We start from the raw sequence: 14,773 nt of genomic DNA on the forward strand, positions 1-14,773 counted from the left end.
AATTCCTCTTTGAAAGCAGGGAATGGCAGTTGCCAGTCCTGTTCATAATTGCATATTGATGACTAGCACAGTGCCTGGCACTTGAATAGTTGCCTATTATATATTTACTGGATTTGACCCTTCAGTCTTTTTCTACATGTCCTAGTTTATAAGTTACTCATCACTTTCCATATTGCCATTTCTTTTGGGGATTTAAGAGTTAGAAAACCTGCTGGTCTAGTAACTTTGAGTTTTTTTCTCCTTTAATCTGCTGTCCCTCCTCCTCTTGAACTTCAACACTGCTGTCTCATTTGAAGCATCACCTCTCTCCTTCTCCAGCAGAGCTGAATCCATGTGTGCTTGCTCTTGCCACTCCTGCCTGGACTGGTGGAGCAGCTCCGTTTTTCAAGGGAGGCTGTGCTGCTGTGTTCCAACAGGAGACACTCAATCACATAACACCCTAACCATCTGGTGGAGTAAGCACTAGTGTGTTTGTTGTTATTCTAAAAGTGAGAGAGAGAGAGAGAGTGTGTGTGTGTGTGTGTGTGTGTGTGTGTGTCCTCGAGATGCTGAGTGCCAAGCCTGAGGTCACTTTGAAATTTGGAAGCAGAATAACTAGAATTCTGGTATCCTAAAAGAGGAAGCATAGAGATTCATGGAGATGAAGTTTGGAGAGTCAAATCTTGGAGATTCAAATTTGAATCTTCGCTCCACCATGTTGTGTGACCTTACAAATTATTCAAATATCTTGAGTCAGTTCCTCATCTATAACATGGAAATAATTCCTACTCTATAGGGTTTTAGGCATTATTCTTGATCCAGTATTCTGTTAATTCTACATTTTAACTTAAAATTTCTTTGCAATAGGTTCACTTCATAATTATAATGATAGCATAAACTTTTAATTTGGGTTGATAATTTAAATACAGGAAGAAAACATGGTATATTTGTTAACAATCAATACTACTACTAGCACTTTCCTTTTATTCTTTTATTAAGATGCCAATAAAACCAAAAAAATTACTTATCACTAACATTCAGAATCTTCCTCCATTTGCCTTTATTTGCTATACTGTCATAAATGGGATCAAATATTCTAATGTGACAATATTCTAATTCTTGGCTATTGGAAAATTGCCCCACTGTCTTAATAAGTTTGGGCTGCTATAACAAAATGCCAGAGGCTGTGTGGTTCAAACAACAAACATTATTTCTCACAGTTTGGGAGGCTGGGAAGTTCAAGAACAAGGTGCCAGCAGATTTGGTGTCTGGTGAGGGCTTGCTTCCTGATTCAAGATGACCATCCTCTTGCTGTGTCTTCACATGGTGGAAGGGGCGAGGAAGTTTTATTTCATAAGGGCACTAACCCCATTCAGGAAATTAGTTCATCTCTCAAGACATAATCACCTCCCACAGACCCACCTCCACATATTATCACGCTGGGGATTAGGTTTCAACATATGAATTTGGGGGGACACACAAACATTCATTCCATAGCATCCACCATTTCTAAACTGCTCAGCAATTCAGAAATAAGATTTTCTTAGGAAAAAATTTCAAATCAAAATAAGTCTACTCTGGTTTAAATAAAAACACTGCTGAAATAATCATGCATACATAGGAAAGAAGACCAATACATGTAAATTATCTTATAACTTTAGATTGACAGAAAAATAAAACCCTAAAGAACAATTGTTTTTAAAATATATTGTCCAAAATATTAACTTAAGCAGCAAGTACTCTAAAAGTTTCTTTGGCAAAGATTTAATGTCACAACAAATAAGACATAAATATATAAAGATTTCTAATCTTAGAGGTTTTAAATGGTCATTTGCAACACAGTAGAACTGGCTGAGGAAAACTTAGAGATTATGTAGTTAAATGTGTTATTCATTTTACAGAAAAGGAAGCCAGGTCCAGAGAGGTTAAGTGCCTGCCTGGTTAAGGACAGAGCCAGGATATGACCCCAGATCTCTGATTAATAGTCCAGGACTCTTTGCATGACACCAAGCTACCTTTCCTGTTTTGTTTGTTGAAAGAACATGCACTCTTTCACTAATTGCAATGGTACCATCACCTGCTTCTTACCTCTTCCTGGGACTGGTTGAATTGCTGTATCAGTTGTGCTTGTGCCAGCATTACTCTTTCCAGTTCATCTGACTTCTGTTTCATTTCCTTCCTCAAGTCCTCTGAAACTGAATCATTACTGTCAATTTCCTTCTTCAAGCGTGATTCAAATTCTGCAACCAAATTTTTAAGGTTTTCGATTTCTTTCTCCTTTAACTCAGATTCTTCAGTATATTGAATATGGGATTCATGGAGTTTTTCTTCAAGAGCAGCCACTTTCAGCCTTAGATCTTTAGTAGCGCCTTCAATTAAGTCAGATATCTGTAAGATAAATCTTGCATTAGTTTGTGGGTGATAGTCTCTAGGTATCCACAGAATTCTCTTGGTTTTAAGAGGCTTATTCTAAATAACTGGTGTTCTGATCTGATGAAAACAAATCCTGTGACATATATAGGCCTTCAAGATTTTAAAAGTTAGGACTAAAATTTTATTTTTATCAACTAAAATGGAATTGCATTAATCACTTGGGCATACTTGGAAATACATAAATCTCTGTGGCTGAACTGAGCTACCAAGGACAGCTCAAGTCTTGATCAGGTGCCTGTCTGGACTCACTTTAGGGTGGCTTTGGGATCTAGAAATGCCTGATGTTTGGGGATGCATGTAGGAGAGCACCACAGCTATAGTCTACTCAAACCATACCAGTTAAGTTTTCCTTCGATATATTTTTTTTCTTTCTTGAATATGATGACTGGAGGTACCCTAGATACTACACCTTCTATAGCAGCCCTGCCCAACAGAACTTTCTGTGATGATAGAAATATTCTGCGCTGTCCTATATGGTAGCCACTAGCCACATGTGACTATTGATAGGAGTGTGCTGGTAAATGCTTAACAATGGACTCACACATACACACACAAAAGCCAGATTTATATCTAATTTCCATGGTGTGAATACTCTCACCATGGCCAATTCCAAGCTATGAAGGTGATACCACTGATAGCTGAGCTGGGAAGAAATGCACAAATAGGCTCTCGCTTGTTAGTATGGGCTCTTGTGCATTTGAAACGTGGCGAACATGAGTGAGGAACTCAATTTTCAATTTTATTTAATTTTAATTTATTGAAACTTAAGTAGACACATAAGTTACCACATCAGACAGTGCAGTTCTAGAGGATACCAGAACACTTAGAAAATATACTGCTTCTGAAGGTGGTACCTCTAGACAAAGAGAGGAAAGAATAACTTGAGAAACTTCTCCTCAAAGTCATGAAATTCTTTAGAAGGGAAAAGACTACTTATTTTTTTCTCCTTAAAAAGCAAAACAAATAACAGAAAACAGACCAGGAAGAGCAAAGCTCCTTCTGATGAAACATATCCTTATTATTTATGCTATGGATATTGTCACATAAATATTAGTACAAGAAATCAGCCCATGAAGAATCTGGAAAACATTCATAGACAAAAGTTCCAAGGATTTTGTGAACCATTACTTAAGAGTTATGCATCCAAAATTTGTTTCAAATGTTAAATTTACATTAAGAATAACTTTTACAAGAAATCTATTTACCACACTTAGTAATTTTATAAATTAAATTAATATTCCATTTTCTTCAATTAATCCAGGAAGGAAGAGGGCCACTGCTAGGTCTGAACAGTAGTTTCCTTCATCCAGAGGAGAGCTGACACTGAAACAGAGCAGGTTATCCTGAGGAGAGGAGGCTTACATAGCCACAAACATGTTTTGATTTTTTTAAAAGGGAGTCAACATTTAAAAAATCAAGGGACCTCCCTGGGGGCACAGTGGTCAAGAATCCACCTGCCAATGCAGGGGACACCGGTTCGAGCCCTGGTCCAGGAAGATCCCACATGCCACGGAGCAACTAAGCCCATGCGCCGCAACTACTGAGCCTGCGCTCTAGAGCCCATAAGCCACAGCTACTGAGCCTGTGTGCCACAACTACTGAAACCTGCGCACCTAGAGCCCGTGCTCTGCAACAAGAGAAGCCACGGCAATGAGAAGCCTGCACACCGCAATGAAGAGTGGCCCCTGCTCACCGCAACTAGAGAAAGCCCACGCACAGCAATGAAGACCCAATGCAGCCAAAAATAAATAAGTAAATAAAGCTGAATAATATTCCTTTAAAAAAAATAAAAAAATAAAAAATCAAGAGAATTCACTCACAAAATCTGGACTTATGATTTCTCTTGAAAGACTGTAGCCCTGGTAAGTTGGGGCCTGCCTTTCAGCATTCCCCTGCTGATGGTTCTGAGCCACCTGGGGACTGCAACAGCAGTCACAAGGTTAGGGGGAAAGGGGGGTAGGGGGAAGGAGCCAGGAAGCAAGAGGTCTGTCTAGGATAGAATCTGTCCAGAAGGGGAGGGGTCTACGGTGAGCCAGGCTACAAGTTCCCAGCGCATGCTCCATTGTCCCAATAGGACTTCACTTACAAAACACAAATTCAGAGATAAAATTACTTTTTTTAAAATTAAAAAAAAATTTTTTTTTGATGTGGACCACTTTTAAAGTTTTTATTGACTTTGTTACAATATTGCTTCTGTTTTATGTTTTGATTTTTTGGCCCCAAGGCATGTGGGATCTTAGCTCCCTGACCAGGGATCCAACTTACATTGGAAGTTAAACCCCCTGCATTGGAAGGGGGAGTCTTAACCACTGGACCACCAGGGAAGTCCCCCCAGAGGTAAAATTATTAAGAATTTCAAGACAGCATTTGCGGAGTGTTAAACCTGAAAGGGCTTTTTGAGTGTGGGGGCCTGTGGTGCTACACTCATGTGGCTGGCCCTGCCTGTCGTTCCCAGTGAGCTACTGAAAAGGCTGTACCATACCCTCTATACACCAAAGTAGAGGCCAGTAAGTCTCATTTAAGGCTAATTTACATAGACTCTTAATGAGTTTATTCAAAAATATGACTTCACCACTGGGTCTTGGTTAATACACACACACACACACACACACACACACACATTCTACTCTCAGGTCTTATGAAAACAAGGGAACCTTAACGAAACCTTGTATTATGTTTAGGACACATTGTTTAAGAAATTATGGAGACTTCCCTGGTGGTGCAGTGGTTAAGAATTCGCCTGCCAATGCAGGGGACACGGGTTTGATCCCTGGTCTGGGAAGATCCCACATGCCACGGAGCAACTAAGCCCGTGCGCCACAACTACTAAGCCTGCACTCTAGAGCCCGCGAGCCACAACAACCAAAGCCCGTGTGCCTAGAGCCCGTGCTCTGCAACAAGAAAAGCCACGGCAATGAGAAGCCCACGCACCGCAACGAAGAGTAGCTCCTGCTCGCCACAACTAGAGAAAGCCTGCGTGCAGCAACGAAGACCCAACGCAGCCAAAAATAAATAAATAAAAAAAATAAAGTTAAAATGATACTTTAAAAAAAAGAAATTATGGAGGTGTGATTACATTTAAAAAATATTTCCCTTCATTCAAAAATATTTAGAGTTGAAAATATTTGCAATTAAAGGGGATAGGCTTTAATTGTTGGTAAAATTTTAATTATGTGAAACACCTCATTATCTTTTGTTGGATACTTGAGGTATTGGAACATCTAACCATGCTAATTATTAGTTATATAATTTATGCTGTTTTAAAAATAAGTTTATTTTAGTAGGAAAAAATATCTTACATAGCTGGATTGTATGCTTATATTATTTATCTCAGTCATTCATTCTGGAGAATAGCCAAACCATTCTATCTACCTAAAACTAAGGCACAATGACCATGAGAAAATCTACAGGAGTTATAAATATAGTGGTGTCCTTAGGAGGAAATAACCAACATCTACAGTTTCAAACCCATTAAGTAATGATGAACGTCATAATGACAGACCTTCATTTGTAGTTCTTCTTGTTCTTTCTTATACTTTTGGATTATTTCTTGGTGTTTTTCCTTTTCAATATCGAGTTCCAGTTTAACTTCTTTAAAGAGAAGAGCTTGCTCCTGAAATTCAACTAAATGTTGGGCTCTTTCCTTGGTGAGTTCAGCTTCAATCTAGAAAATAGCATTTAACACACAAATAGAGCCATTTTATCTTAAGATAAGTAAATTAAGCCTATTTTCAGACTCATATTTTTTCTCCCAGTTTTATTCAGATATAGTTGACATACAGTGCTGTATAAGTTTAAGGTGTACAGCATAAAGATTTGACTTCCATATATCCTGAAGTTATTATCACAATAAGTTTACTGAACATCCAGCATCTCATATAGATACAAAATTAAAGAAATAGTTTTTTTTCTTATGATGAGAACTCAGGATCTAATCATTTTAAAAATTCTAATCCTAATATTAATTTTTAAATTCTAATGTTTAAAAAATATCTGACTCAGAACTCGGGCCAGAAAAGTTGACCTTAGGTCAAATAGTGTTACATCTTCTAAGACCATCAAAACCTGTAAAATGAGTAGAGAAGTTAGTACAATATATTATAACAGTTTTCAGAAATACTAAAAGCTTAATCTTCTGTACATTTATGGTGTAAACTCAGTCCTTGCCAGCAACCCCGTAAGGGAAAAAAAAAAGATTTTGAGGCTCTTACACTAAGTTCTGCTGAAACCTAAGAGTGGATACAAGGTATAAATGTCGATTTTTTAAAATGGTCCTTTCTTGATAGAGATCAGACAGTTTTGGGGTCAAAGATTATCATTTTAATGCGACTGAGGCCAGAAGGCTGATTGAAGGAAAACATAGTCAGTGATGCCCGTATCCAGATTTTGACTCACATAGAATCACAGTGCTGGAAGGGAACTTAGAAATCCCCTAGTTCATTTTCTCAAGCTTCCATGAATTGTGGAAGAATAAACAAAGGCTTTGGATTGAGTTTAAATCCTGGCTCTAAATCCTGGCTCTGCCACTCCAGTTGTGTGATCTTAAATTGTGACTGTAACCTCTCCTGATGTGGTTATAACTAATTCCCTTGGGGGTCGTTATGAGGATTAAATGAGATGAAACATCTGTGTAAGGCTCTTGCACAAGCAGGAATTCAATAGTCAGTGGAGATTACTTCTACACCCTGACTTCAGTCTCTACCATGGAATTTGCACCAAATCATTGTCTGCTCTGTGCCTCAACATCACCAGAAACCATAATTCACTCCTTCCCCAGCAGGCGTTTCCATTTTCAGACAGCGCTCAGCATTAGGAAGTTTTTCCTTTAGTTGAGCCAACATCTCTCTCCCCGTGGTTTTTAACCATTGGTTTTGGCTCTGTCTACTGGAGCGAGAGAACAAATCTATGAGTCCTGGAGTCATTTAGGCCTGGGAGACTATATAGTGGAGTAGAGAAGGGATCCCAGTGACAGACCGGCTCGAGATTTACATTGTGCCATGATTATAAATTCTAAGAGGGAGTAAATGCCAGATAACTTGGGAGAAAAACCGTCAAACATGACTTTCTGTGACTGTGATTCTCAGGCCACTAAGAGGAGAAGGAGAGAGGTCAACCTGAATTTCTCAAGGGGATACTGAAACTAGGGTACTAGGAAACAGAAAGTTTGCTAAGAAAGTTTGCAGGAAGCCATTTAAATTACATAAAATCCACATAGAAGACTAGCCCCAGTGTGGGGTCTGTGGGATTTATTGCACCGGGTATAGGACTGGTCATTTGCCTCAAGGCAAAACAATTATGTTTATACTCAATGCACGGAGTTATTTTGGCTCTCTCAAAAATAAATTTCTGGATTGTTTGGGGGAAAGGATACCGATAATCATTTAGGAACATGACAGAACTGTTCAGATGTGTTGCTAGCAGATTACAAAAGACAAGGAGAGCCTGAGGGCCCTCAGAAGAAAGAACAGATGTTCTTCTGAATTCCAGGTACTTGTGTTCACTTGCCTCCTGGTAGCCATTTAGATACATCACAGGTGTCTCAAAAAAACTGTCTGAACCAGAGATCTTGATACAATCCCCTCCCCACCTGTTCCTTCCTCAATGCTCCCCATCTCAGGACACAGTACCATCACCCATCGAGTTATTCAGGTCAGTAACTGGGGTAATCACCTTTCACATTTCTGTCTCCCTTACCCTCCACACCTAATCCAGCACCAAGTCCTGTTCATTTTGCCTCCAAAAGATGCATCGAATCCATCCATTTCTCTACACCTCTACTTCCACCACCCTAGTTGTGGTCACCACCACCTCCTGAGTGGCCTCCTTACTTCTATTCCTGCTTCTCTCCAACACCTGATACACAGCAGAGTGTTCTTCACAAACTATAAATTGGATTATTTTATTCCTTCTTAGTGGTTTTTCAATGCATTAGTATAAAATCCAAACTTCCAAACATGATCTTCTACAGGACCACCATCAGCCCATATGACACCTTTGTGTAAATCAACAAAGCATGTCTTCCTTAGATGAACACAGCCTTGGGCAGGGCGCAAGACTTGGTGAGCAGAGCCCAGGCCGGATTCCAGCTCCCTTCTCTCCCTTGGCCTGTGCTATTAGTCACGATGCAACCTGAACACCATTTATGGCAGCCCTGGACTTCTCCAACCTGACTTTTACTGCTTTTCCCATTTGATTACTGTGCTCCAGCCACACTGGAATAGATAAGTCAAGAACACATGAAAGGAGGAAATCAAATGCAAAACATTCGGAAAACTTCAAGAGTTAATAGCCCACAAGATACCATGACACTATTTAAAAAAAAGAGTAAACAAACATTTTTTGAAAAACTCAAGAAAAATTCGTGCTGAGGTACTAAAATATCAAGTGTTCAAGTGTTGTGTGGTTAATTGGTAGAGCCAAAGAGTTATTTTAGGATAAAAAGACAAATTTCAAAATATGGATTCAAATTAAGAGAACAAGGATGTACATAAACTATGTGGGACAGGACAAACTAAATTAGATGACAGAAGGACTTGAGAAGAACTTTTAAAAACAGAAGTTCTTTAAATTTATTATGGGGAAGAGGCCATTTAGCAAATCAGCAGAGTCCCTTGATGAAGAGGAAACAAAGGAAGCATTCAGGGAAGGAAAGGGGGTGGCTGACTGGTTGAATGAGAAGAATGTTCGGTTCTACCTGAGTCAGGAAGAAAGGAGATCTTCTTGCCCCTGAACTGTTCCTTGGAGTGAACTAGTGTAGGTAAGGGGAAGGGGAAAAAGGAAGGAATAGATGGAGGGTGGGAAAGAAAAAGCACTGTAGATAAAAAGGAGAAGAGTGATTTACTATTACTGATTTGATTTTTAATTTGCACAACCTGAGAAAGAGAAGCAAAGTGATGAGCTTCAGGTGGGATTTCTAAACATTTAAGGAAGTTGCAGTGGGAAGCCAAAAGCCACCTGAATGTGTTGACTCTGTAGCACAGAGAGATGACACTACTGGTTCCTTCATGATCTGAAGAGTCTGAACAAAGTGATGAGCCCACAAACAATGATTTGCTTAAGCTGGTATACTGTCATTGAAAAGATGGATTCATACCAAATTGTCATGTTTACGTTTTTGACATGTTGATAAGAGCTGTTTGTTTAAAATATCTTAGATGGCAGGACTTATGTTTATGCAAAATAAATGAATTAGGTGATGGTGCATACATATATTATGAACTGCTTTATACAATAACTAATAGTACTTTTGAAAATCATGAAAAAATTCTAATCTCTAAAAAACAGCATGAATAATATATGAGTTCAAGAGTTACACAAAGTAAAATCAATAATTGTCTGTGTACACATTCCAGATTTTAATTCATCCATATCTTCCTCTAGCTCAAACTCTTGTCTCCTCCCTGAAGGCCTTCTGATGACTCCAGAGCATTCTGAGTATGTTGTTTTTTCATTCCTTTTGTATTTGTTGTTGAAATGCATAATTAGAGTTTTATAATATTTGTGTCTAATACTAGTGTGCAAAATGCTATCTTTTCACTAATTATTTTCCAAGTGAGATCTTCGTGGTTGATTTTGATATCATTTTCTAACTGTTCATGGAGCCAAACACCAAATATAATCACGTATTACTTTGATGATCCCTTTAAAACCAAGGGAGTTTCCGATGTCAAAGTAGAAATCAGACCACTTGTTTATATTTGATGTACATATATCATTAAACAAAATATATCTCCTAAAAATAAATTATTATACTATTTTCTAAAAGTTTAAAAACAAATACTGGTTGAAAACTAATACTTCAGATTATTTCTAAATTAACCACTGAATAAATATATTATAAAAGTAGATGACTATTCAAATAGTAGGCTTTGTATTGTAGTAAAAAAATACGAATGCTAAGGAGTCAGACTATGCACTGAAGTCCTGCCAAGAACTGAGTAAACTGAGGGCGGAAGGAGAGAATGTTCACCAAGTAACTTAAACAGGCTAGGTGGTATGGTACAGGGCCCTTTTCATCTACTAACTCATTTAATTCTTACAACAACCCTGGAAAGAACATACAATAATTATTATTCCCACAGTCTACAGTAAGAAATAGTCTCAGAGAAATTAAGTGCCTTCACCAAGATCTTAGAGCTACCATGAGGTGGAGAGGGCTGCACACTCAGGTGTCTCTGGTGGACTCCATAGCTCAGCATGGTGAGTTTTTCCACACAGCTGTCTCCCTACACATCTACATGGCATAGTGGTTAAGGGCATGGACTTGGTATTTATTTAGTTTCAAAATATTGGGGGATTTTTTTCCAGATAACTTTCTGTTAATGAATTCTAATTTGATTCCATTGTGGTTAGAGAAAATACTTTGTATGACTTGAATCCTTTTAAATTTATTGAGACATATTTACTCCCAGTATATGATCTACTTTAATAAATGTCCCATGCGCACTTGAGAAGAATGTGTACTCTGCTGTTAAATGGAGAATTCTATACATATCAATTAGGTCATATTTGGTAATAGTGTTTACTGTATCTCTTCAAAATAAATTATTATATTATTTTCCATAGTTTATATCCTTAATGAGTTTTCTGGATATTTTTCTATCAATTATTGAGAGAGAGCTATTGACATCTCTGACTCTAATTATAGGTTTGTCTATTTCTCCTTGAAGTTCTATCATTTTTTGCTTAATTTTTAAGTTCTGTTACTAGGTGAAAAACCATTTAGGATTATTATGTCTTCTTGGTGAACCAATCCCTTTATCATTATGAAATGACCTTCTTTATCTTTGGTAATATTCTAAATATTCTGATTTCTTTCTCTGAAATCTATTTTGATTGTAATGTAACTACTTTAGCTTCTTTTGATTTGTTCTAGCATATCTTTTTTACATCCATTACTTTTAACCTATTTTTTAAAATATTTCTTTATATAAAGGTACATTTCTTATAGGCAACATATAGTAGAGTCCTGCATTTTTATCCAACATGACAATCTCTGTCTTTTAATGGGGGTATTTAGACTAGGGCTTGGCAAACCATGGTCCACAGACTAAATTCAGCCATGCCCATTTATTTGCAAATCATCTATGGCTGCTTTTAAGCTACAATGGTGGAGTGGAGTGGTTGCAACAGAGGCTGTACGTTCCACAAACCAAAAATATTTTATTTACTAACTGGACCTTTATAGAAAAAGTTTGCTGACCCTGGTTTAGACCATTTATATTTCATTTGATTATTGATATGATTAGCTTTAAATCTATCTTGCTGTGCATTTTCTATTTGGCCCATCTCATTTTTTTCCCCTCTTTTTCTGTCTTCTTTTGGATTATTTTTTAAATTCAATTTTATCTCCTTTGCTGGTTTATTAGCTGTAACTCTTTGTTTTTCTATTTTTGTGGTTGGTTTAGAGTTTATAGAATATATTTTTAACTTATTGCAATCTATCTTCTTGTGATATATCACTTCATATATTGTATAAGAATCTAAATATTCTCACCACCACTACCAAAACAACAAAGGTAATTATGTGACGTGAAGGATATGTTAACTAACCCTATTGTAGTAATTATTTTGCAACATATATATGTGTGTGTCAGATCATCATGTTGTACATACTAAACTTACAGTGTCACATGTCAATTATATCTCTATAAGGCTGGAGGAAAAAGGGGGCTGTGATGGTTGGTTGATGGATAAAACTAAAATGAAAGGACCCCTTCTTCCTTTCCTTAGATCTCCTGCCATTGTTCCGTACTCACCAACCCCAACCAAAAGTCAGAGGGTCCAGGAACTATTACTTTCATCCATTCAATTCAGGCTTTGGGGATAGAAAGCAGGGTTTCAAGGGTGTAGAGTGGCCAGAGTGGGGCAAATGAAAGGAATCTGGCTCAACCCATGAGGCAGATGGAGAAATTCTCAGAGAAGGGTAATCTGCCAGGAAGGTACCCCCAGAAGGGTCCACTGTATTTCCCAGCTCATTGTCAGTTTGCCTACCCATTGCCCTATCTCTTGGCCCATCTTTTAACTGGAAACTTCAGGGGATATTTGTTATTTTCTTTCTTTTTTTTTTTTTTAGGGATTCATTCTTCCCCTATTGTCAGTCAATATGGTTGAGTGGGAATCTGTCCTGCAAGGGTGAGCATGTGACCCAGGTCCGAATGAATCAACATGCCCAGTCTTGCCAGCTGTGGTGATTGGTCCAAGACTAAGCACATGATTCAGTTAGAATCTGACAGCCACAGTGAGTTTTTTGCTAAGAATGCAGAAAAGAGATGGGAGGAGCTACTGTTCCCTTTTTGCCATCAGGAGGGACAACTCTGAGTCTGAAAATGAAACCAATCTGGCAGAAAACCAGCTTGACAGCCCTGAATCCAGCTGTGCCTAAAGGTAGCCCACCACTGAACTTTGCAGTTACGAGAGCCAATAAATTGTATTTTCACTTAAAAGAAGAAAAAAAAGAATTTCACAATAGTATACTTCCATCTCTCCCTTCCCAGCTATTGTGATATTGTTGTCATATATTTTGCTTCTACATGTTATAAATCTCATATTAGATTATTGATATTTTTGTTTAAATAGTCCATTATAATTTAAAGAAATTTAAATGATAAAAATATCATATTTATCCATATTGTTACCAATTCTGGTGTTCTACATTCCTTTGTATAGATCCATATTTCCATCTGGTATAATTTTCCTTCTGAATAAAGGACTTCTTTTAACATTTCTTGTAGTGTGGGTGTGCTAGTGATACATTTTTTTCTGGTTTTTTCATTCTGAAAAGATCTTTATTTCACCCTCATGTTTGAAAAATATTTTCACTTTGTATAGAATTCTAAGTTGACAGCTCCCACCACCACCCCCTCACCCCTGCCCCACCCTCCTTTCAATACTTTCGGTCCCACTGTCTTCTTGCTTATATTGTTTATGATAAAAAAAAAAAATCTGCTCTCATCCTTATCTTTGTTCCTCATATATGTCTTTTATTCTCTGATTGCTTTTAAGATTTTCTTTTTATTAATATTTTTGAGCAATTGGATTATAATGCTTGAGGTGTGCTGAGCTTCTTGAATATGCTTGAGGTTTGCTGAGCTTCTTGAATCTGTGGGTTTATAGTTTTCATCAAATTTTGGGTTTTTTAGTTGTTATTTCTTCAAATATTTTTTCTGTCCTCTCTTTCCTGTCCTTTGAGGAGTCCAGTTATACATATATTCGGCCACTTGAATTTGTCTCACAGCTCACTGATGCCCTTTTTTTGTTCTGAGTCTCTTTTCTATTTTATTTCATTGCATAGTTTCTATTGCTGTGTCTTCAATTTAACTAATCTCTTCTTCTGGAATGTTTAATCTGCCATTAGTCCCATCCAGTATACTTTTCATCTCAGACAACTGTAGTTTTCATCTCTATAAATTCAGTTTAGGTCTTTTTTATATCTTCCACATCTCTGCTTAACATGGTCAATTTTTCCTCTAGTTTTTGGACATATGGAATACAGTTATCATAACTGTTTTAATGTCCTTGCCTGCTAATTCTAACATCTGTGCCTTTCTGAGTCAATTTTTATTTGTTGATTTTTCTTCTCATTATGAGTCCTATTTTCCTGTTTCCATGCAGGGCAATTTTTGATTGGATGCTAGACATTGTGAATTTTATCTTGTTAAATGCTGGATATTTTTGTATTCTTATAAATATTCTTGAACTCTCTTCTGGGATGTAGTTAAGTTTCTTGGAATCAGCTTGATTTTTTAAAATGCCTTCCTTTTAAAATTTGTTGAGCAGGACCAGCTCAGCATTTAGTCTAGGGCTAATTATTCCCTACTACTGATGCAAGACCCTTCTGAGAGCTCTACCTAGTACCCTATGAATTATAGGTTTTCCAGTCTGGCTGGTGAGAACAGGCATTATTATTGGCCTTGTGTAAGCATTTGGTACTCTTATCTCTGATCCTTTCAGATGGTCTCCCTTGCTCTGGGTAGTTTCCCCATTTACATGCACTGAGCATACATATAATTAATGGGGATTCTTTGTAGACATCTAATATTCTTTCTCTGTGCAGCTGTCTCCTGAGAACACTATCCTGTGAATTCTAGCCACTTAGATTCCCTGGACTCTTCATAAGGTCTCCTCAACTCAGAGAATCTGCCAAACTCCACCTGGATTCCCACTCCCTGTACCATGGCCTTAAATTTATTTCAAGGCGCTAAGTTAGGGCAATCACAGGGGTTATCTTGTTTGTCTCTTATCTCCAAGAATCACTGTCTTTCATTGCCTGATGTCCAGTGTCTTGAAACCATTGTTTCTATCTTTTCTCCAGTGTTTTAGTTGTTTCAGGAAGGAGGGTAAATCTGGTTCCTGTTAGTCC

At 37.6% G+C, this 14,773-nt stretch overlaps 1 protein-coding gene across 1 annotated transcript in view; it reads right to left on the reverse strand.

Annotated features, from left to right (window-relative positions):
* LEKR1 (leucine, glutamate and lysine rich 1) overlaps window positions 1-14,773 on the reverse strand; it is a 218,398-nt gene that overhangs the window by 14,028 nt on the left and 189,597 nt on the right. Inside the window, exons 9-10 of the mRNA XM_061192760.1 lie at window positions 5,915-6,076; window positions 2,068-2,367 (exon numbers count right to left, since the gene is read on the reverse strand). Coding sequence (XP_061048743.1) covers window positions 2,068-2,367; window positions 5,915-6,076 — 462 coding nt within the window. The remainder of the gene's footprint in view (window positions 1-2,067; window positions 2,368-5,914; window positions 6,077-14,773) is intronic.

The sequence above is a fragment of the Eubalaena glacialis genome, chromosome 6 (assembly GCF_028564815.1).
Source record: "Eubalaena glacialis isolate mEubGla1 chromosome 6, mEubGla1.1.hap2.+ XY, whole genome shotgun sequence".
Classification (NCBI taxonomy): Eukaryota; Metazoa; Chordata; class Mammalia; order Artiodactyla; family Balaenidae; genus Eubalaena; species Eubalaena glacialis.